At 44.4% G+C, this 22071-nt stretch overlaps 1 protein-coding gene across 1 annotated transcript in view; it reads left to right on the top strand.

Annotated features, from left to right (window-relative positions):
- The window catches only part of LOC102573363 (polycystin-1-like protein 2), a 51405-nt gene that overhangs the window by 19756 nt on the left and 9578 nt on the right, over window positions 1-22071 (top strand). The window contains exons 15-37 of the mRNA XM_059713921.1: window positions 273-418; window positions 1322-1516; window positions 3070-3195; window positions 4927-5109; window positions 7271-7395; window positions 8223-8349; window positions 8783-8917; window positions 9648-9873; window positions 10360-10553; window positions 10994-11224; window positions 11945-12046; window positions 12631-12809; window positions 12966-13112; window positions 13680-13879; window positions 14049-14266; window positions 15136-15352; window positions 16005-16226; window positions 16265-16282; window positions 17044-17246; window positions 17636-17732; window positions 19213-19353; window positions 20091-20276; window positions 21125-21452. Coding sequence (XP_059569904.1) covers window positions 273-418; window positions 1322-1516; window positions 3070-3195; window positions 4927-5109; window positions 7271-7395; window positions 8223-8349; window positions 8783-8917; window positions 9648-9873; window positions 10360-10553; window positions 10994-11224; window positions 11945-12046; window positions 12631-12809; window positions 12966-13112; window positions 13680-13879; window positions 14049-14266; window positions 15136-15352; window positions 16005-16226; window positions 16265-16282; window positions 17044-17246; window positions 17636-17732; window positions 19213-19353; window positions 20091-20276; window positions 21125-21452 — 3946 coding nt within the window. The remainder of the gene's footprint in view (window positions 1-272; window positions 419-1321; window positions 1517-3069; window positions 3196-4926; window positions 5110-7270; window positions 7396-8222; window positions 8350-8782; window positions 8918-9647; window positions 9874-10359; window positions 10554-10993; window positions 11225-11944; window positions 12047-12630; window positions 12810-12965; window positions 13113-13679; window positions 13880-14048; window positions 14267-15135; window positions 15353-16004; window positions 16227-16264; window positions 16283-17043; window positions 17247-17635; window positions 17733-19212; window positions 19354-20090; window positions 20277-21124; window positions 21453-22071) is intronic.

Below are 22071 nucleotides of genomic sequence, written 5' to 3'. Positions count from 1 at the left end.
GATTTTCAGAATTACAGAACCACCTTAGATAAGGGATCTGAGTGCAATCTGCATCTCTGAAGGATGCAGAACTTCTTCACCCCGGGCCTGTTCAGGAGGGTGAATCGTGTAGGTAGAAGTTATGTGAATAAAATTAGCATAACTGGGGAGCTGGTAGGGAGGCACAAGACGAGCACCCAGCACTAAGAGAAGAAACTTCCCTTTCAGTCTGTGGCCCATTATTTTCAGAAATAGGAGCTGTCTGAGGGATAACCCTGGGTTTTCTCTTTCAGATTCTCTGTTGCACTGCGGCCCAGATCCTGAACTCTCATCCATTTATCTTCCACTTGGAGAAGAGGAAAACGACTTCATTTTACATGTCACAGTTACTGTCAGCAATAGCTTTGGTGACACAGTTCATACTAATGCTACAGTCAAGGTACGTGGAAAAATTCCTTCCTCTCAAAGGGTATATCCACTCTGAGAACTGCACTAGCAGGCACCACAGTGAAGCACACCAGGACTGCTCCCCACATCATGCCCCCAAATTGTATGTGATGTACTTGCCTTAGTGCAGTGTTCAGCACCTGCTAGTAATTTCTCCTGAAAGAGTTAGGTAACGCACACAACGTGCACTTACCTGCACTTCCCTGGGTGGAGTTCTCAGCCAATGTGAATATGAACAAGTCCCGCTCCAGCTCCTAACCCCATATTTCTGAGAGCTTGGGTCTCCTCTCCCCACTTTATCCCTATTACTCTCCCATGATCCTGTGCCATGGTCATCTTCCTTAGCCAAGGGAAGGTGGACAGGAGACCTTGTGAGATCAGCAGTCTTTTCCATCACCCTTCTTCCAGGGTAGGATTTATGGAAACTAGACATATGCACCACTCCTTCATCAGTGTTACTCAGTGAAGTTAGTCTTCATTACTTTGATTTCCATAGCATTCCCTCAGCATGAAATCAGAGTGCTGCAGAGCTGAATTAAGCTCTAATTTGAAGGATACACACCTATCAGTATCTTTTAGTCAGCCCCGTTAGATGAGTCAAATTAGACTCATCTCAAGAAGAGACTGCAGCTTCTTCGTACATTGTGAGTTGGAATTTTTGATCAGAACATTCTTTTTTTCCAGATAAAAAATATTTTTTTCATCAAATGTTTTTGCACATTTTCTTTTCCTTCCTCTGGTTGGAAAACCTAATCGAAAAATATTTTCAGTGAAAAATGGGGAAACAAAATTATCTCTGTACCATGCCTAGTTATGGTACCCCTTGGTGGTGCTGGGAATCATGAAAGGTAGTGCCCAGTAAGAATGCAGTGGGCATGTCTGATTTCGTCCTCAGGTTAGGCATGAAGAACTGGATAATGGGAACCAGACCCTGCATGCCATTGTATCTGAGAAAACAAACACCATCCTAAAAGATGGGAACAACAGCATGTCCCTGTTCCAGCTGTACAAATCAGTATCTTCAGTCCTCAATCAGGAGACCCAGCAAGAGACCTATAATGCATCTCTGCGGACAGACACGCGGAAGGAGGTTAGCCAGACAGTTTGTTTTCTTACAATACACAATTTTCTCTCACAACTGCAGGTCAACTACAGCTCTTGAGGAATGCCAGTCTACTCTAGCTCCCTGTCAAAGGGAGGTGGATATTCTTTGCAAGGTTTTGCTATAGATTTCAGCTACCAAGAAGTAACCATGTATTGCATACCACTGGCCCAAGAGTTATTGGCTCTTTACTACTCCTGTCTATTCCAGAACAATGTGATTCCCTTTTCCTATCCCAGTTCCTCGCTCTGAGAAAGGATCCTAGTGTTTACTTGCTCTGGGACTGAGGGTGGGCAGTCAACCTCTACTGAAGCCAGCAGCTATTAAAGATGCTGAAAAATAGTGAAATCTTTATCCTTCCCTAGGCAGATTCCCTGAGAAAGAAGGGGTTTTCTTCTATGATTCTCCAAATTCTCCCTCAAGAAAACTGAGGCAGTAATAGCCCTTGAAGTCTTGTGGTGTGGAAAGCATTTGGCAATCCCAGGCCTCTGGGTTTTTGTTTGGTCTCCAGTTGGAACCAGGAAAGATTTTTTTCCCTTTCATGAATGCCATTGGCTTCTGGTGCAGAAGGGGGATTATCTTCCTCTGAGGCACTGGGAAGTTTGATATTTCTAAGGCTGGAAAGTTTCAGATGGGTGCACTCATGCTTCTGCTCATACTAGAAAACCCAAAGACACCCGGCTAGAGGGTCTTGCTCTTCTACCCGCGGTCACCCCAATCTCTAAATCTGGATCAGGAAGGAATTCTTCCCCTAGATCAGATTGGTAAGGGCTGTGAGAGGTTTTGTCTTTTGAGCAGAGCTGATTTTTTGGATGCTTTTGTGTGATTTCAGAAACTGTCCACCTGCAGAGCTGAGATGAAAAGTAAAAAGTTCAATAGAAACCTGGAAAAAAACAGTTCAAGCCAAGTGAAAAGTTTCTTTTCAACAATTTTAAAAAAGGAAAAAATCTTTTGTCCTAAGAAATGTGTTGGAACTGATCCTCTCTTGGGGACAGTCTCAGCTGTGATGCCTCAACCTTTCTGAGAAAAAGGGTCTTATCAGAAAATCCTCTCCCTGAGTTCTAGTTGTGACACTTTTAGATAGTTCTAGTTCTGACACTCTATTAATGTTTGCATGGGGAGATCTTTAGGCAAAGGTCTAGGGAAGTACAACTTATTGTTTGATTATGAGTCATTATTTTTCTAAATCAATCTTAGATAGATTTGCCTTCTGCAGAGGTGGTGTTTATATACTAAAGCCTGTACATCCCTCTTGATGCATAGGAATTCAGGCACGTAGCGCTCATTGCTGTTAATGGATGTTAAGTGTGTCAACCCCCTGTGTCCTGAGGAGACAAAATATTCCTCTGATTATACAGTCAATAACTGGGGAAAGAAGCAACTCGTGAGCAGAGCTGATGTCAGCTCAAATTGTGCTTCCCACGGAGCCTGGTTTCTACCTTATGATTTATAACAAATGAGGATGTCAATATCCAGCAGTACTTACAGGATCTTAATTACCGTCTTTGTCCTGTTGTCTAATTATCTCCTTTCATCCCAAGCTGAGAGAGCTGATGCTGACGACTCTGTCTACTGTTAATGTAACATCAATGCAGACTGCTCTTAAGATGTCAGAGGTCCTAAAAGAGATCACACACAGGAGTGAGGAGCTCTCCTCCTCAGCACAGGTGAGCAGCACTGCATCTTGCATCACCTCCCAATAACTCCCCCTGCTTCCACCACCCTTGCATCCCACAGGTTATTGACATAGTCCACAGAGGGTACCGATGCCTTGGATCAGCCTATTTTTTACTCAGATTTTGAGGCATTAACAGCAATTGCCCACAAGCCATAACACGAGACTGTGTTTTTTAGTGTGTAGAGTAAAGGACTGGGAAGCAGGAGTCTCAGTTCTCCTCTCATTTCCACCACTATATCACTGCAAGTGATAGGCAATTGTGGCTTGGCTCTGAGCCAGCTATAAAATAGGCACAATAATTCTTAGCTGTCTCAGCCATTTAGGATATATTATCTGTTCACACCTGTAAATTCCCTGAAATTGTGGAAGGAAAGGTGCAAAGCAGAGCTATTTTGAAGCTGCCTTTGGCTTCATGCTTATGGCTCTGTGACTTCACATGAGTGCTCCCACTGACCTAAATGCCCGCTGTCTGAGAGAGGAGTCTAGCTGCGGCACAACTTGGGCTTGGCTTTTTCATGCGCGCTAGTAGGTGTCCTTGAACGGTATTTCCCAACATGACTCTGACCTTGCTAGATAGTCAGTAGATGGCACTGTTTCTTTCAGTGTCAGCCTGGTGCTTTCCATATCAGGCTGCTAGAAGAAAGTGTAGCTACAGGGAAAGGACACAACAGCTCTGCTGCAGGCAGCTTCCCCAGGACACTGGCAATTAAATATGTGATCCCCTGATTTGTGCCAGGTAACTGTGGGATGTTTCAGCACTGGGTGAATGGCCGCCTCCATATGACAAAAACATTGCTTTGTTTCATCAGGAGAAGCTCAAGCCTGAGCTTAGTGGGGAATGGGCACAGGCTGGGCTGAGTAGGGAAATGTGCACAGCTTTTTGACAGGCTCCAACAGGGTAATTACTACTTGGCTTTCATGAACACAGAGTAATCGATGGCCACATTTATGCATTAAAGGAAATGGCAAATACACTTCCACCTTCAGCCTTTAGCCCTGTGCCTGGATCCAGGCAGTGTTTGTTAAGAAGCCAACGAGTTTCATAGAGAATAATGCTGGAACGTGTTTACATGCGCTTGACAATGCAGTTCCTAGCTCATTGCCCGGTAGGATTATTTAATCTGTCCACCTGGGTCCTGTTACCCTAATGTCTAAACTCCGTGTTGCTGGCCAAGGCCTCGGACCTGCACCACCAAGTCAGAGTTTTGTCAGCAAGGAAAGGGTGGCATCCTATTCCCAAGTAACTGCATAAGAAACCATGTCAGAGTGTTACTGTTTCTTCACTGTTTAGATTATACAGTCAGTTCTGACATGTGCTAGGCATCTCCCATTGTCATCTGTGACCATGGAAATTTTGCTCTTATGGGCATTACTTATCATGTTTCAGGACTGAATTTATATCGCCAGGTTGTAATACATTTCATCACACTGGAGGGTTGCCTAGATTGTAAGCTGTTCATAACAGGGAATGCACTTTTCTTCTGTGTTGATACCATGCCTACCACTGTGGAGTCCAGGCACAAGACCAGGCTTAAGATGCTTCCATAATACGATTAGGAATGCTTTTGTCCACAAATAGTCCCACTAGACTATTCATGTCATGAGGTCTGGGCCAAACTAAACACAGCAACTGCCCATGCAGTTCTTTATTACCATGTTAACCTCTATCACCTTTTAAATACAGACACACAGAAATAAACACTATTTATTTCCTGTCCAGGTAGAAGCCAGCAACACGCTAAAAGATGTCAGTGAATCCCTGCTTAGGGTGAACATGGAGGACAGTGAGGATGACCAGAAGCGGAAGGAAGCAGCCAGCTACCTATTTAATGCAGTTAGCAATGTGCTGGAAGCATCTGTCCACAACAGGACTGGAGCTACATCACCACCGGAGGCTGAAAAGGTGCTTCCTGCTTGGTTCAGCTTCTAATGAACTGTGTGTGAGCACCTGCTTGGGCTGGAGGTTGGCAGATAAAAGCTTTTCTTCCTGAGATGAGTTCTAAAGTGGCATAGGTGTTGGCCCAGTGGGGCATGACTAATATAATGGGATTTTCACAGAATATCCAGGTAAGTCCCCTCTGGGAAACAATAACAGCCTCTTAAAGCTTGTAATGCTGGACACCGGACTGGACAGAGCTCTGGAGAACATGGTGTAACACGTGGAAGGGACCGTGCTGTCTGCCCCAGGTAGACCTAGGGTACTAGGATTTCTCCCTCTGGAACTCCCTCCCTCTCTGATGGACCAGACCATACCCTGAGGAATTGTATGGGTCAGCACCATTAAGGATTTGGCCCTACTGACCTCAAGCCCCAAATCATTTCCTGTGTTATTGTCCTCAACCCTTCTTAAACAAGCTGCATGAAGCTTTCTGCTGTCCCTTCATATTTGTTGGTGAATTATTGCAAATGCTTCTGTATGCTTCTCATGCTCGTAGTTACAAAGCCCTGCAAGAGTGCTCCCTGTAGTGCTGCGCTCCTGCTCAGACATCAGATGGTGCTGCTCGGTCTGTCTATCCATCTCACTGTTTCAGACTTAATGGACAGGCATTTTAGCCTGTTTTTTTTTACAGACTGTCTGTAAATTTACAGTTGGTAACACTGTTCATACAGTCGGAGAGAAATAAGGCTGGAAGGGACCTCCAGAGATCATCTAATCAAACCTCCTGCTTGAGACAGGATCATCCCTATCCAAACCACCCCATAAAACCATGATCTAAACTCTACATAAGACTACCCTCAGCCCTTATGCAATATAAACCTAACACCCTAACCTACCACAGGTAAAGCCAGAGTAGCCAATGTCCTGCTTCTAGAAAATGTCAGTATATGCTCAAGAGGTCCTGGGTAGACAGGAAAGTGCCCCCTGCTGCAGAGGAAGGCAAAAAACCCCAGCCTGTACCCATCTGACCATCAGGTAAAATTCCTTCCTGGCCCCAAATATGGTAATTGGTTTGACCCTAAGTGGAGGGGCAAGATCATCTAGTCTGGATATTCCAGCTTTGCCCCTAGCAGGAGAGTTGATACACCCCAGTTGAAGTCCCCAGCCTTAGCTGTAGCCAATGCCCAATGCCTCTGGGGAGACTTAAAAACACTGACACATATAGCAGAACTGGCTTGACGTTCTATGTTTGGCTGCATTGTTCTTCCAGCAGATGTCCAGAAAATTGAAGTCTCCCATCAGTATCATCCCATAGCTTTTAGATAGATTTGTCACCTGCTTGAAGAGTGCCTGATTAAGTGGCCTATACTAAATCCCCACCATTATATTAATACCTTTCATCTTCATCCAAATGCGTTCTGCTTTGCCTTCTTCTTCCTCCTGAACCAGGGAACAAGTGTATGTGTTTTGACATACAAGGTAACACCATCACTTTTTCTCCCAACCCTGTCCTTCCAAAACAGAGTGTAACCCTTGATGTTCATATTCCAGTTGTAAGAGCTGTCCCACCGGGTCTCAGTGGTATCTGTCAGATCATAAAATGGGTGTCTTAAAGGGCAAACAATTAGGCCTTTAAAACCTGTTTAAGCATAGAAATGAAGCACAAAGAACTCCCACCAAAGCCAGGGAAATAAACGACTGCTCACATTTGATGGATTAAAGGCACCAAGTGCTAACATTATTGTAAGATTTCATTCATTTACTTTATTTATTGCTGTCAGAAAAACCACAGATGTGGTCCACAGCAAAGCACTGTTGGTGCACTTCATAATTGCTTTAACATTCATCGGATTACGTCTTGCTTTACCCTGTTCCCCATAACCACACTATCTGAACACCTGAGGCTTCATTTCTTCCTTCTCATCTAATAGTTTCCCAATCTTTGGCAGACAATAAGGTTTGTTATTTACTGCGTATAATCATGATATTGCTTATTGCAGTTATCTTCTCCGAGGTTAACATGATTATGGCTGTCTGCTGGCTTCAAAAGAAGCAGTGAAAATTTGAAAGGAGAAAAAGACAGCTCATTAAGAGAATAAAATAAGATAAAAGAGAGGATGTGTTCCTCATTCTGTTATAACAACAAATGTGTTGCCAAAGGTTTCCTTCCCTCATCCTTTTTCAGAGTTTGGTGTCACACAAGCTGTTGAACACAGTTGAAAATCTGCAGAGCGCCTTCCTGTTTGGGAAGCTACCAGACGATGACCCTGTGGTTCTGGCTACTCCCTCTGTGGCAATGTACATAAACAGGTAACCATCAGCACATTTCAGAGGTGTTTCTACACACTAGACATTGTTGATATTTTCCTGGATGAAGATTAGATAACATCCTCATTAAATTGAGTCATCCCCAAATACTACAGAGATGGCAGCATCTCCATACAAGCCGTGAAATGTAATCAGTTATCCATTGTAAGGAGATTTTTAATTCACCTAATTCAGAAGGCTATTGTGAAAGTCCTTGTATACAGTCTTTGGGCAGAGGATGATTTTTGGGATTATATAGATCTGGCAAACATCTGCTTAAATGTGATGGTAGGTGGAAAAAACTTGTTCTGTCAAGTTCATTTATTCTTTTTCCAGTGTTGCTGATGCTGCTGTAGGTACGGAGCTGTAAACAGGACTGCACAGATGAAATGGGATAATGAGGAACTTGTAGAGAATTTTCCAGTCTCCAGAAAATCATCCAGTTGCAGTTGGTTACCCAGTTCATGCAGTTGCAACAACTACTAATAGGAGTTGGGCATTTGTTCATACACATGGCTAAATAGATACATTTGCACATACAAATACCCTTCAAACATGCAACTTGAACATGAATACTTAAAAAATCCTTCCCTGTAATTGTTCTTCACTAGTAGTGTCTGGAATGCTATAGCAAGCAAAGGGGTGTAGGTAATTTATTAAGTATCTGCAAATGGTATTCACCAACGAACTTTTACTTCCAATTTTTTTTTCTTTGCAAATAAAATAAATTATTTCTTAGAAATTCTCCACTGTGCGATTCACATACTATTGTCTTTGTCTCTGTCTCTTCATATTGTCCTTGTGTATGTGTGACCCAAATTCTGGGATAGGTTACAGACAGACAGCATGGATGGTACATCCATTCGTGTCTCCAGTTACACCTCTGCCAGCTTTACTCTGCCATCTGCCTCTTCCTTAAGTGTCTCAGGAGATGATGATGACACTCTGGATTTAAGGGCAAGTGACCAACTTTTCCTCTAACTTGACTTGTTCTATCAATTTATTCTCTTGGTCTAATGACTCTAGACCCTTTTCTGTTTCCACACATGTCACACACTGAACATACACTGAGTGGCATATCAGGCATGCCACCACATTCTCTTGTAATTGTGTCAGATCATAGGAGCTTTATCCTTTGCTGTAATGTATATGCAAGCTGAAAGGCACTGGGGTGGGGATCGGTCACAGATTAGGGCTTGGGCATGGCCCATTTAAAGCTAAGGGGAAGTGTCAAATATGGATTTAAGTTTGAATTTCCCTGGAGTTTGGGGTTGTCTGAATCTAAGACTGGGAGCTGAGCTCATTGCTGATCTACTGGAAATTTAAATAGTTTGTATATAATAAAACTTAGTACAGCCCAATACTTATTGTTGTTAATGCCTTGCTGTAGATGGTGAGCTTTGCAGTGAATCCCTTTGTATCAAGTGATACCAGCCTTGAAATCACTGGAGCTGTGGGAGGCCTAAGTCTTACCAGCTCGAATGGACTGGTCATACCAGTCAATGACCTTACTGAAAACATTGAGGTAATATCAGTCTTTAGTCTCTCTCTTTTTCTCTCTTAGTGTGAGCTGAAGTCTTCCTTGCTTACTGATGGTCACTTTATAAATGTCAGTTGTATTATCATCATCATTATTCTCTGTGAAATCTCTAATAAGCAAATTTGGTGGCCAAATGGTAACCTGTTCATTGCCAGCACACAACAAAACCTTGGTGCATATATGGACTAGGAAAGAATCTGGTTTCCAAGGTAAATACAATGGACTTACCTTTCATGAGGACCATTACAACAGATATGATATTCTATTTGTTCGTTCAAGGGATTCCAGGCTTTTCCTTGTCCATCAAAATATAAATGAATAAGAAGTAAAAAAATTGTGTCGGTGAATCCTCAAAGTAATGGAAGATGATTTGAAACTGTGGTTACCCTGAAACAAAACATGACATTTTAAGTTCATTATCCCAAAGTTTTACAACCATATTATTATAATCTCAAGACTAGTCCAAGTGTGCACCAAGACATAAATCATAATAGAGGAGATATGGACTATTCAGAACTTTGTTTAAACATCATGCAAATTACAGTGAAGCAGACATGCATTAGATGTCCCCTGGAATGGATTTTCTTGACTATGCTTTCCTCTCTGTATGTTCTGGAAGCAGAAATTATGTGCCCTGCACATATTGTACTAATGTGCAATAGGAGCAAACCATGGTTGTAATTTTTTCAGGATGTGTTTTTCTGTTTACATGTAGATAATGCTACCAAGGCTTCCAGCAATTCAGGAAGACAGGAGCCTTCTGAATCTGGGCAATTTTAGTGCTTTCCAAGTCAATATTACCTCTGAAAATACATCTCTAGTGGTCCACCTAGAACCTGAACAGGCTATTCCACTCGTTCTCTACTTAGGATATGGCTATTGTCCAAATGAGACTAACTATGATATGAAAACTCATCTGCCCCATACGAAAATGACTGGAGGTAAGATTATTTGTCAATGACCCTTAATCTGGGGTGCTCAGATCAAGTCTATAGAGTACTGACCACCTTTAACTCCTGTTTCTCAATGGAAGTTCACCATGGAAGCGTTCACCATGAACTCTTAATCGTTAGATAATATGAGGTTATCACCCATATTTTGTACTGGATTAGTGCACGTGCAAATTCTAGGGATGAGCCAAAGCCTTACAGTTTGGATGTGCCATTAGATATACAGTATTTCAGGGTCTGAAAGAGTTTCAGTCCATGTCCTGGGTCAGGCCATCCCTGCAAAACCTGTGCAGCAAAAGAAGCAATGAATGGGTGGTTTGAGAAAAGGATTGCTGAAAGTTAACACTAATAGGTATTTTGAAGCCTGTCCTATTATTATGTTTAGCTCCTATACCTGATTTTCTACAACGCAGCAGGTTATTTCTGAAACAAATACTTTGTATTGCATTGATTGTAACTAAACTATTTCTGTTCAAGATATGTCAAGTACCTGGGTTCTCAGCCCAGAAGAACTCACTTTTGGAGAAGGGACTTACTATTTTTTGGTGAAACAAGACATGGAAATGGATTCTACAGCTGGTAGTGATTTAACTGTAGCAGTCACTTGCTTTGTATCCCAGTGTGTATTCTGGGATGAGCTTCAGGGGAACTGGAATAGCTATGGGTGCCATGTGAGTAGAGAAAAGCACACATTGATTTTAATGACCTTTCCACAGTATGTTTCAAAGCCATTCTGGACAACAAGAAAATGTAGTAAAATGAGTACATAAGATTTACTGGTGTCCAACTAACATAGTGACATAAGACCACTTTGAGATGGAAACTCAGGCTTGTTCAGTAAAAAGGAGAAGCAAACAATTCTTATTTTTCTCAGGGTGGGGACGGGAGGGTGGGGACAGATTACAGTTAGTGCCATAATCCCCACTTCCTCCCCACTTCCTCCACTTAGAATCATGACATTGTGCTGGAACTGAAAGGATTTGCTTGCGTATAACAGTCCCCCTGCACTAGCTTACAAGCCTTGCTGCTCCTGTAGCTTGCTGGGCAAGTAAGCAACACTTTGAAGCCAAACATCAAGATATTATCACCAAGACAGCTCTTTGCCTTTTAGGTAGGACCAAAAACAACCCCCATCAGTACCCAGTGCCTTTGCAACCACCTCACTTTCTTTGGGAGCTCCTTCTTTGTCACACCCAATGCCATTGATGTCAGCAAAACGGTAGAGCTGTTTGGCACTTTTGTGGACAACCCTGTGGTTGTGACGACTGTGGGCTGTATCTTTTTGGTCTATGTGCTAGTGCTTATATGGGCTCGAAGAAAAGACATCCAGGATAATGCCAAGGTAAGCCTTCTACTACTAGAGATTTGGTGCAATTGGATTATTTCCCCTTTTGTTTGGCCTCCTATGCTGTGGCCTCATTGTTACAGAGAACAGTAGGTCCCTCATTGTCTCTACTGGGTAATTCAGATGGCCCTTGTGTCATCATCAGTGTGTTTTCTGCAATATTAATGAGGAAGCAGGAGCATAATTTTCTGTTAATTGCCTTTAGCATATGGTGACATAAAAATATAGCAGGTAAGACTGAATTTCAGGTGTGATTGAATTTAGTTTGTGACTCAGAGGGTCCTCATGCTCTGCCCATTTTCATGTCACTCTCTAGTCTGCTTCTAGACATAATAAAAAAAAAGAATTTATTTTATTTGAAAAATGTTGCAAGAAATGTTGTATATGTTTAAATTGTTCACAGGACGCTCACAGGGTTTTTTGATTGGGGGGAGGGTTCGATGAAAAATCAAATGTTCTTCAGAAAGCTAGAAGATTTTTATGATAAATGTCATGTTGTTGAAAGCCCAGTTTTCCACTGAAAACATCTGGCTGAAAAGTCTGCCACTGGCCCTTCCTCCTGCCTGTTGGCTGTGTACTTCCTGTTGGGCACCTGCAGTGCCCATAAAAAGACACTCCCACATGGACTGGAAGGCAGCTCTGTTCCCAGCACTGCTACTGTTTTAGCAGCTGTGTCCATCCCCTCCCCATCCACCCCAGCATTGCATCTTTCTCCAGGTGAAGATCACGGTGCTGGAGGACAATGACCGTTTTGCTCAGTATCGTTATCTTGTGACAGTTTTTACCGGGCACCGTCGAGGGGCAGCCACAACTTCCAAGGTACTCTTGAAGTTAGAGCCACAATTGTGTGTTTATCAGATCACTGGCTTGTTCAGCTCCAGGTTAACAGACGGTGTCATTTGCAAGCCTGATGTCTAAGGGAGGGGATAAGCAGACAATTGCCATGACAAAGGGATGGAGAGGCAACAGAGCAGGGGCACACTGGGTCTAATGTTAGCCAACCAGGGTATGAGAAGGACCCACATCATGGGAAGATCCATAAGGGAAAAGCCATTAGTACCTGTTACCTCTATCATCTAACTCATTTTGCAGCTAAGCAGTGCCAGAATGAGTTGGGCTCCTCTACAGACTGAATTCTGTAATAACTTCTATCTGCTTGCTGGCTGTTGTTCAGCTACGTTTGGTATGTGGGGATTTTGCCATGAGCCCCTTGGCCACTATGTACCAGCTCCTGAGCACCCCCGCTGTCAGCTTTTACTACTCTGGGCAGTTGCTATATACATCAGTGAGAATTGCCAGACTAGGATACTCGGATGGGGCCCTGTGCACACATAAAATACTGGTATCCAAGCCATGAATAGAAATTAATAGTTATATACCCATGTGAACTTCACCTCTTTTAGGTGACTCTCACCCTCTATGGCCTGGAAGGAGAGAGTGAGCCCCATCACCTAATGGACCCAGACACATTGGTCTTTGAGCGTGGTGGAGTGGATGTTTTCCTGCTCTGTACTCTGTTCCCTCTTGGGGAACTGCAGCGTATCAGGCTGTGGCATGATAATTCAGGAAACAGCCCATCCTGGTAAGCATGGGATTGAATTACCCAGGTAATGATAATATGTTATGCTGAGGGGCTCAGGGTAGGATGCTGACTGCGGCATTTGCATGGAGTAGCACTGTCCGTGTATCAAATTCCCTCCTGACTTCCCTCCCCACGTCCCTTATGTGTCTTCTACAGGTATGTGAATCGCGTGCTGGTCCATGACCTGGCTCGGGATCAGAAATGGTATTTTCTCTGCAACTCTTGGTTGGCCATTGATGTTGGGGAATGTGTCCTAGACAAAGTGTTCCCAGTAGCTACTGAACAGGACATGAAGCAATTCAGGTAACTTCTCTTGTCTGACACTCCAACTTCTGGATGGCAGGAGTCGGTCTGAGTAAGAAGGAATGCAAAAAGGCTCTTGTGCTCACACCATTGAAGTGAGTGGGGTCTTTCCAACTCCCATCCAGGACCAGAGGGAAGACTGCTTAGCTGATCTGATTCTTAAACTGTGCCATTACTGCACAGAAATCAATGGATGGGAGAAAGATAGTCTGACAAACCCAGTTCAAACCCCTGCTCCCCTGCTTTAATACACAGTTTCCCTGACAGATGGACAGACATAGCTTTTGCTTTGTTTTGTCCTCACCCTGAGGCTACAGGCCGCTGGGAGCTCCATTTCAGCCACTGTAAAAGGCAGTGGCCCTGTGGATGCTTCATGGGTACCCCTGCTATTCCCAGTGCCAACACAACTGTCTCACCCCGCCCCGATGAGGTCCGGTATTATCTCACTTTTCTACTCCCGTCTTACAACAGTGCCTACAGGCATGAACCCGGGTGGGCTGCACTCTGCTCTCTCATCCCTCTTCCCTCTCTAAGTGCTGCCTTGCCTCCCCTCTTGTTCTTCCTCAGTAACCTGTTCTTCATGAAGACCTCAAAGGGTTTCCGCGATGGACACATCTGGTACTCAATCTTCAGCCGTTCCCCACGGAGCTGCTTCACGCGAGCCCAGAGGGTATCGTGCTGCTTCTCCCTGCTTCTCTGCACCATGCTGACAAGCATCATGTTCTGGGGGGTGCCCAAGGATCCAGCTGAGCAGAAGATGGACCTAGGTATCCACCCAAATCCTGGCTTGGTTTTTCTAGGGAGAGGGTGGAGGCAAGAAGCAGGTTTCCAGGGGTTGAAGAGGGGAGGCCTTTCCATGGGGGAGAAGCTCAAGGTCTGAAGGCTCCTCCTTGCTGTAGGGTCAGTTTACCCTTTCTCTCTGCTTGACCCTGGCAGGCAAAATCGAGTTCACATGGCAGGAGGTGATGATTGGCTTTGAGAGCTCCCTCCTCATGTTCCCCATCAACCTGCTCATCGTGCAGATCTTCAGGAACACCCGGCCCCGGCCAGCCCAGCAGCAGAAGGAGAAGAAGCCAGGGAAAAGTGGTCGAGTGTCTCCTAGCCTTCCCCCACCCCCTCAAGCCATGCAGAGTATCTCACTCACTCCAGAGGCTGTGATAAAGGCAAGTCTCCCTGCTTGCTGGATGCTACAGGGGGACAGTAGGATGACCTGCACTGCCCTCTGCTGGCATCAGTATGAATTTTGGTTTCACTAAGTGTGGCAGTAAAGCAGTATTTTGTCCTGGGTTGAGGGATGCATCGTACCTCCTTCAGTAATAAGCATTTCTGCCTTCAAGGTAGAACTTTGCACTCCATTAAGGTCTGCCCATGCATCTCCCCAGGCAGAATTTGGCCCTTATACATTTTTCTGAAAACACTGTGGTCAGCGGTCACCATCTAATATCAAGGACACGACCAAGTTAAAGGGTAGACAAGGTTCTTTGGGTAAATGTGATATCTTCTATTAGACCAACTAAATAGTTGGAAAAATTGTTCTTTGCAAGCTTTTTGGGTACAAACACCCTTCTTCAGCCAGAGGGAGAGTCCACCCTCTGCCTGAAGAAGGGTATTTGTACCCAAAAGCTTGCAAAGAATAATTTCTCCAACTATTTAGTTGGTCTAATAAATACCACATTTACCCAAAGAACCTTATCTACCTATATCCTTAAACCAACATGGCTACAACCAACACCCCCAAGTTAAAAGGTGACATTTATTCCCATAACTCCCCATCCCAGACGAACTGGATGTATTTTTACATCCTAACATTTTGTCCTGTTGGACTCAGTAAAATGAGCCTGTCAGACCAAGATGGTCCCATGATGGTATTTAACCCTGTAGGAGGGCCTTAATGCCCTATCCAAACTGGGGGGCAGACCCCACCAGAGGTGACACATGTGAGTGAAGCTTACCCAGGTTTCACACCACTTCAGCACAAGTACCAGTCACAAGAGTACTGTCATGCTCTTGCTATGTCTTTCAGGATATTAAGAGAATTGCCAATTCACTGTTCAAAACACTGAAGACTCCACTACCCTCTTCAGAAACAGTGCTGGGAAAATCTGCTGACATCAACCTGCTTTTGGCTTTGGTCGAGGATATCATCTGCCAGCAGAACCAAGCTGGGCGAGAGTTTTACAACGAGAGTAAGAAGAAGGATGATCCTATCATCATTACATTAGGCTCTGTGGATATCCAAGGTAAAACAGCAGATAGCGACAACCTTGCTGTGAGCAAAGCTAGTGGCGACTGCCACATAGGCTAAGCTATCTCCTATTTCATTTTGACGTAAAGGCAGTTCATAAAGTCAGTTTCCTTTGATGAAAGGGGCCTTTCTGCTCTCTGTTCTTTGCAAAGAATCAACATCTATCAAGAAGCTCAAGTTCCATTATCGTGTTGTTTTTTGGGCTGACTGCCTCTCCTTCCTCTACCTGTGGGATCATCCTTTCCCATTCTGCTCTTAACTTAGGGCTTGACTTGGCCTGAAGAGCTCACATTACTGAACATTATGCTGTGAGTGGTGCCAGACTGATGTCTGAGGTTACTAGGGGTTTTTTCAGTGGATTTCAGAAGTTACATGCTGTACGAGTAACTTTTGACCAATGATACTTGGTCTAAATCTTGGGGCTGTTGTCAGAAAATATGTCTTTTCAGGTATTACAGACTGCTTTTGTAACATTACTGGCATACCACTATCAAAACTAGATTATAAGTATTCATGTCCACCTTAGATATTCATGTTTTTATGGCTCGAGAGCTTATGAATCCTAGACCCTGGTTCATATTGAGCAGTATTATTGTACTCCATGATTGCCCTCACTCTTTTTCTTTCTTTTTTTCTGTTCCCTGGAGAAAAAACAAGAAGTCCCACCCCAGAGAAAGGGATGACGGACCGACTGAAACACAATGATTATAACCGCTACTTGTACATGCAGCTCCAGCATGTAGAGATGGAGCTGGAATTGCTGGGACCTTACAAATTTCAGAAGCCTCAGAGTTACACCCAGGCTGTAAGGCAGGTCCAGCACATGAAAGGCCTGCTAGAAAGTCAAATCTGCTCTTCAGGCTCCATCAGTGAGAGGTAATACAGTCACCAGTATAAGCAGATTTAGGTCTCCAGTTTCCATCTGGTTAGTAGTGACAAAAGGTCACTGTTATCTGATGCTTTCTTGATAATGTCATAACTGCTTGTGGTGGTACACAAGGAAATGTCAGTAGAATGTAGGGTACCTACAGGAGAAGCAGTGATAAATCATTGCTCTTGAGCATTTGTTCATACATTTATGCTTTCAAAGCGAAATGGTACAATAGGGTAGCATGACAGTGAAACACACCAAGAACAAGTTCTGTGCTCCAAAGTGCTCAAGGGTCTTTAAACAAATGAATGCATGGAAAGCTATTAGAAAACAACAGAGAGAGAAATAGATCAGAACCACCTGATAACTTAAGCAGGGAGTATTAGAAAATATAACAAGACTTTATATTTGGCTCTGAGCTCATTTGTACATGGGCACCCAAGAATACAAAGCCCAAGTGTTGGTATGAGCCAGCTACTCAGCCTTCCTATTAGAAATCCTGTCATTTATGAGCATAAGTAGTAATACAGCTATAAAATTAGCTTTTGAGTTTAGCTGGTCCATATCTCTATGCCAATGATGTGTTCTTACATATTTCACTATTCATATGCGAGTTGCTTTGTTCTATGACTTAAAGTAAACTTAATAGTTTTTTGTTGTTTTTTTTAAATCTGACTTTCCTGTCAGGTGTCTCTTGCCCTTGCTAAATCCAGAACTAGCTGGTTTTGTGATCTGTTTTTTCTCTCACTGCAGAAGTGACATTCTGCCTGTTGGTTGACTCTCTAGGTGTTCCCCTACTCCAAGTTTCTCTGGAGATGGCAAGAAAGTTTCCTCTTCCAAAGGGCTGCCATGGTGGTTTGTTTTCATAGGCTGGTTCCTTATAGTTGCCACCAGTGGAGTGTCTGGTTTCTTCACCATGCTCTATGGGCTGCATTACGGCAAGGAGAACTCAATCAAGTGGCTGATCTCCATGGCCATCTCCTTCTTTGAGAGCCTTTTCATCACCCAACCCTTAAAAGTAAGATCACTATAAACACTAACTAAGGAGTGGCTCATCCTGCAGTTCTTTCACATGTGTCACTGGCATTGCTACGGGTGGAAGTTTTGCATGTAGGGCTACAGAGCCAGGCTCTTGAATCACAAGATCCTTCCCTGAAGACAGGGTCTGAATTACAACTGAGTTCCAGTGCTGTACCTCTTTACTGTCAGGAGTCAAGTTCCCTTATTCCACCCTAGTCTGCTTTGTCTTATTTTGATAGCCCCTCAGCTAATGGAAGCTCTGGGTGGGGAAGGAAACAAGCCAAGGGGAAGGGTAAAGCAAGTAAGTTGGCAAGAGAAGCAGCTAGAGGAGGTCAGGACTTCATGAAGAATGAGCAGGCCCTGAATGCCTAACTATTGTCTCCCCAGGTGCTAGGATTTGCTGCTTTCTTTGCCCTGGTTCTGAAGAAGATGGAACAGGAAGATGAGGAGAACACAACCATTGATGGATCACTGTCTGCTCCAGGTAACTGTGTCAGGTACCAAATGCAAGGGGAACTGATTAATGAATGTGGAGTCAACTGGGACTTTCAAGTGCTTTATTCAGGGGCAGAGGCCTGACTCACAGGCCAGGACAGTACCTGGGCAGGGTAGACTATATATCATCTTTTAGCCTATGCCTAAGGAGTCACTGAGTTGTCAGCCAGCTGGGAAATAAGGGGGCAGAAACAGTTTTCCCTTTGTGCAGTGGGTACTGCACCAACAGTCTCAGGAAGGGTATTTGGCACGTCGGGTTTCGGTACTGGACTGGATGTCAGTCAGGCCTCCCTGTTTCTTTCTGAAGTACAGATCCTGCTGCCTGCATTCGCAACCCCACCCCTGCCATGGGCAGGCCTTTCCCCAGTGTCCTGGCATCTGTTTTTATCTTTCTTTTCATCTGAGCCGTTCTTTCCCTTCACACTACCACAAGTGTTTAATCATTCATGATCCTTGCTATTGGTAGCCTGTCTGAGCTAACACCCCCTGTCCTGTTCCAGTCCTAGCTAGTGGGTAAGTTTCTGTTATTTTCCACTTCTGGATGCACAGCTTCTCTGCGAGGCTCAGTTATCCCTGTATGATTGTGGGTATCGCTGTGTGGGGGTGTCCAGGATCCAGCCGCAAGGCGGATTCCCCAGCGGGTGTAATGGTTTCATTAGCTACAGTGGCACTGCGGTAATCGACACATGCCAAGAATCTGCCCTGTATGTCTTTATTATTTACTACCAGGGAGGAGTGCAGCGTGTGCGTGCTGGGGCTGTGGAGGGAGGGCAGAGAGCACAGGTACTGAAGGCACGCGCTCAGTGGCAGTAATGGCCTGTGTCAATAGGTTGCTCCTGGTCCTGCCGGTAACGTTTCACTTGCTAGACTGACAGGGTACCCTGACTCTCCCCACAGCAGGGGAAGCCCCACAAGCCCCCCTGGGGGTGACTTAGTTGATGGGGGCAGTTGTTGCTGAAATCTGTCTTTCCCCCCTCTCCTCCCACCTCTTTGTCCCTTCCTGTCATCTCTTCCTTTTCTGCCTATTTTTTCTTAATTCTTTTCCTCCTCCTCAGTTTTTTGGGGGTTTTTTTGCTGACTTTTCTCCCTCCCCTGGATTGTAGCTTTGATTCCTCCACCTCTCACTGGAAGGATTCATACTGATGTGGGTTGTAGGTCTCAGGGTCTGGGGCACCATTTGGTGCCACTCATGGCAGGGCTGAGGGCTGTGAGAACTGGGAAGAAACAACTGGGCTGTCAGGCTGCAGCATCAGCCTGTAGTGCTGCATGCAGTTGCTCCCCTGCCCCTTGATATAATCTGTACCTCCCTCCCTCCCTACCCCTGGTATGTCCGCTTCATTTCCCTCAGACAAGGGAAACACTGGCACAACTTGTAAAAGCTTTCTTGAACCCAGGGGGATCTCTCAGAAGTGAAAAGCAGGGCTGAGAGGAGCTGCTGATGCTCTGGTTTCCTTTGCTCTGGCACACAGGTGACTCAAATCCTCTGTTTGGAGCCCGAAGGGACAGCAGAAGCAACATCTACCATCCCCCTCCCATGACAGACATTGAGAAAATGAAGAGGAATCACATCAAGGAGCAGAAAGCCTTTGCCTTAATCAGAGAGATACTGGGTCTGCAATCTGCCTGCACAGGCTGCTGGCTTTTACTGACATAGCTCTTTCATGTATTTTTAAATCAGTGCTAATATCGTCCCGCTGGACCCCTAGGCTAGGAGCGGGGAGGTGGAGCTTCATCTTTACTCAGGCATTATAATGTGTAGACAGGCCACAAACGGTGTGATCACGGAGCATGGAGCTGACAGGAAGAAGGGAGATGAGGGAGCTAGCTGGAGACGCAGGAGTCGCCAAGCTGGGTTAGGAGCATGGGGAGAATGAGGCTTGCCTGAATTTTAAAGAAACAGACCACAATAGTGTGTGTGTGTAGGGGAGGGGAGGTGGGGGAAGTACAAATTTACTTGTGGGAAGAGGGTGGGATCAAAAGAGCAGCTGGGGCTTCTTCCTCAAATCATCCATAGCTAATGCCCTTGGCTTAGTCTTGCTGCATCTGAAAGCACGGCAAGAATCTGCCCCAGTCCCATTTACAACCTGAGTAATTCCTGGTATCCAACCAGCTTGCCCATTCTTTTTTAATTTACACCAGATTCAAACTGGTGCCCAAATATGATGTGGGGAACACACAGCAGCCTGGGTCTGCCTATGTAAAAGCATTTGCACTGAGCAGGTAATCCAGAGGGAGAAATCTTGCCAGGCATGTTCTTAGCCTAACAGTGCTAACAGCAGTAACTGTTATATCCGCCTTTACTGGGCAGGCAGGAGGAGTTCTGACTTCCCTGTGTTGCTCTTTCCAGCTTACTTGGGATTTCTATGGATGCTGTTGTTGGTTGCCTATGGACAGCGGGATCCCAGTTCCTACTACTTGAACAAGCACATTGAGAACAGCTTTACAGATGGGTTTCGGGATGTCTACAGCTACCAGGACTTCTTCACATGGGCAAGAACTACCTTAGTCAACAATTTGTATGGCTCATATCAAGGTACAAAGATCTGATTTCATTGCACATTGTTTTGAGTTAGCATTCCTGGCTCTAATTTGCAAAGATTCTCTCCACAGATTTCCATGTATATTGAGCTGATGGGGTGCATACGTTTGGGGTGACTTTAGATATCCCCATCCTAATGGTTTATATAAACTGATGTCATCCTTAGAGCAAGAATCATCCATAGCTCATGTCTCAGGTTCAGTCTTGCTCCTTTTGCAACCAGTGAAAGAATCTGCATTGACCTCAGTGGCTGACTGGTATCTAAATATATAAATGGGTATAATTGTAGCAATACATACCAAGCAGTAATACAACATTGGCTGAATTAATCTCTGATATTTCTCCACTGAAGACAGTGGACTGACCCCAGGTTAAACTTGGCTTGATATATTAACTACTTTCTTAAATGTAGTGCCCAAGTTCAGCAACTTATTTTAACACCACATCATTGGTATCCAGTTCTGTACTAGGATACATCCCTGGTAGTTCTGACATGAGCACCATCTCTCATCAGAACAGGGCAGGCTAGCCAGGTGGCACCAAGAGTTAGTGTTACTAACCAGCTCTGCCTCTAGGTGATCTGAGCTCACACCTTGGCCTAGAGATGGAAAGTGAGCTTTGCAGCATCCCCTTGTTCTCCCTCTGGGCATATGCCCAAAACAAATTTGGACAATTTTCCAGCATATGCTCAGGAATGTCTCTGGGATGTTGAAGCTCACAGTCAGAATTGTCTTACTGTGACCCGGTGGATGGAATACAGGAGTGGAACTCATAAGACCTGTAGTAAAAATTTGGTGAATTGGTTATATCATTAACACCAATTCTTTATTTACTATACTTAGGGTTCATTACGGATGGCAACTCCAAGTTGGTGGGTAGTGCCCGAATCCGACAAGTTAGAGTGAAGGGGGACACCTGTCCCATTGCTCCCAAGCTGCAGCATTCAGTCCAAGAATGCCATGCTCCCTACTCTCTCCAGACAGAAGACACATCAGACTATGGAGAACGCTGGAACATCTCAGCCTTTGATAACTCCTCTGACTTCAGCTCTGCATGGCAGTATCAGAGTCAGTCCAAACTGAGAGGCCATCCCATCTGGGGCAAGCTTGCCAGCTACAGGGGAGGTGGATATGTGGTTCACTTGGGCACCGACCTTAAGAATGCAACCAGGTAGCTCTTTTATTGTGCTTGAGTTTCAGCTTTATTCACATTTGCAATTATTATCTTCTTATTTTATATTACTGTTAACCAGAATCCAGTCCAGCCTTATAACCTGATTTTCTAAAATGGAACTAAGTGCCCTCACCTGGATTCCAGAGTTACACAAGCAAGTGTGACAAAATCATAAAAATGAAAAGATGCGAAAGAACTTCCTCCCAGTCAGTATAATGTTATTCCCGCTAGGGCACATTACAGTGTTGTGTTTAGTTTAGTTGTCATTGTTTAAAGCAGTGGGTTTTCTGCCTCTTCCCTTAACATACTGTTCTCCAGTTCAATAGGATGCAATGTTGGGAAATACCCTCCTCATTAAGAACTGTTTTGGTCAAGTCTAAGATTTCATTTCCTTCCTTAGTGTTTACACTTCAGATATTTGTAGGACAGTTGTTGTATCACTTTCCAGCCATTGTTATAGATGGGGGAGGCGTGAAATGTCCACTGCTGACAGTCCTCAACTGTGTCTGTGAACAACAGAGACTGCTTCCAGGAGTGAAGTAAGAGAAAAGGGAGGCTTTTAAGAGACCCAAAATCTAGCAGACAAGAAACCTGAGTATAAAAGAGTAGGAAATTA

Source organism: Alligator mississippiensis, chromosome 10, assembly GCF_030867095.1.
Source record: "Alligator mississippiensis isolate rAllMis1 chromosome 10, rAllMis1, whole genome shotgun sequence".
NCBI lineage: Eukaryota > Metazoa > Chordata > Crocodylia > Alligatoridae > Alligator > Alligator mississippiensis.
This window is presented reverse-complemented; position numbering and strand designations above follow the sequence as displayed.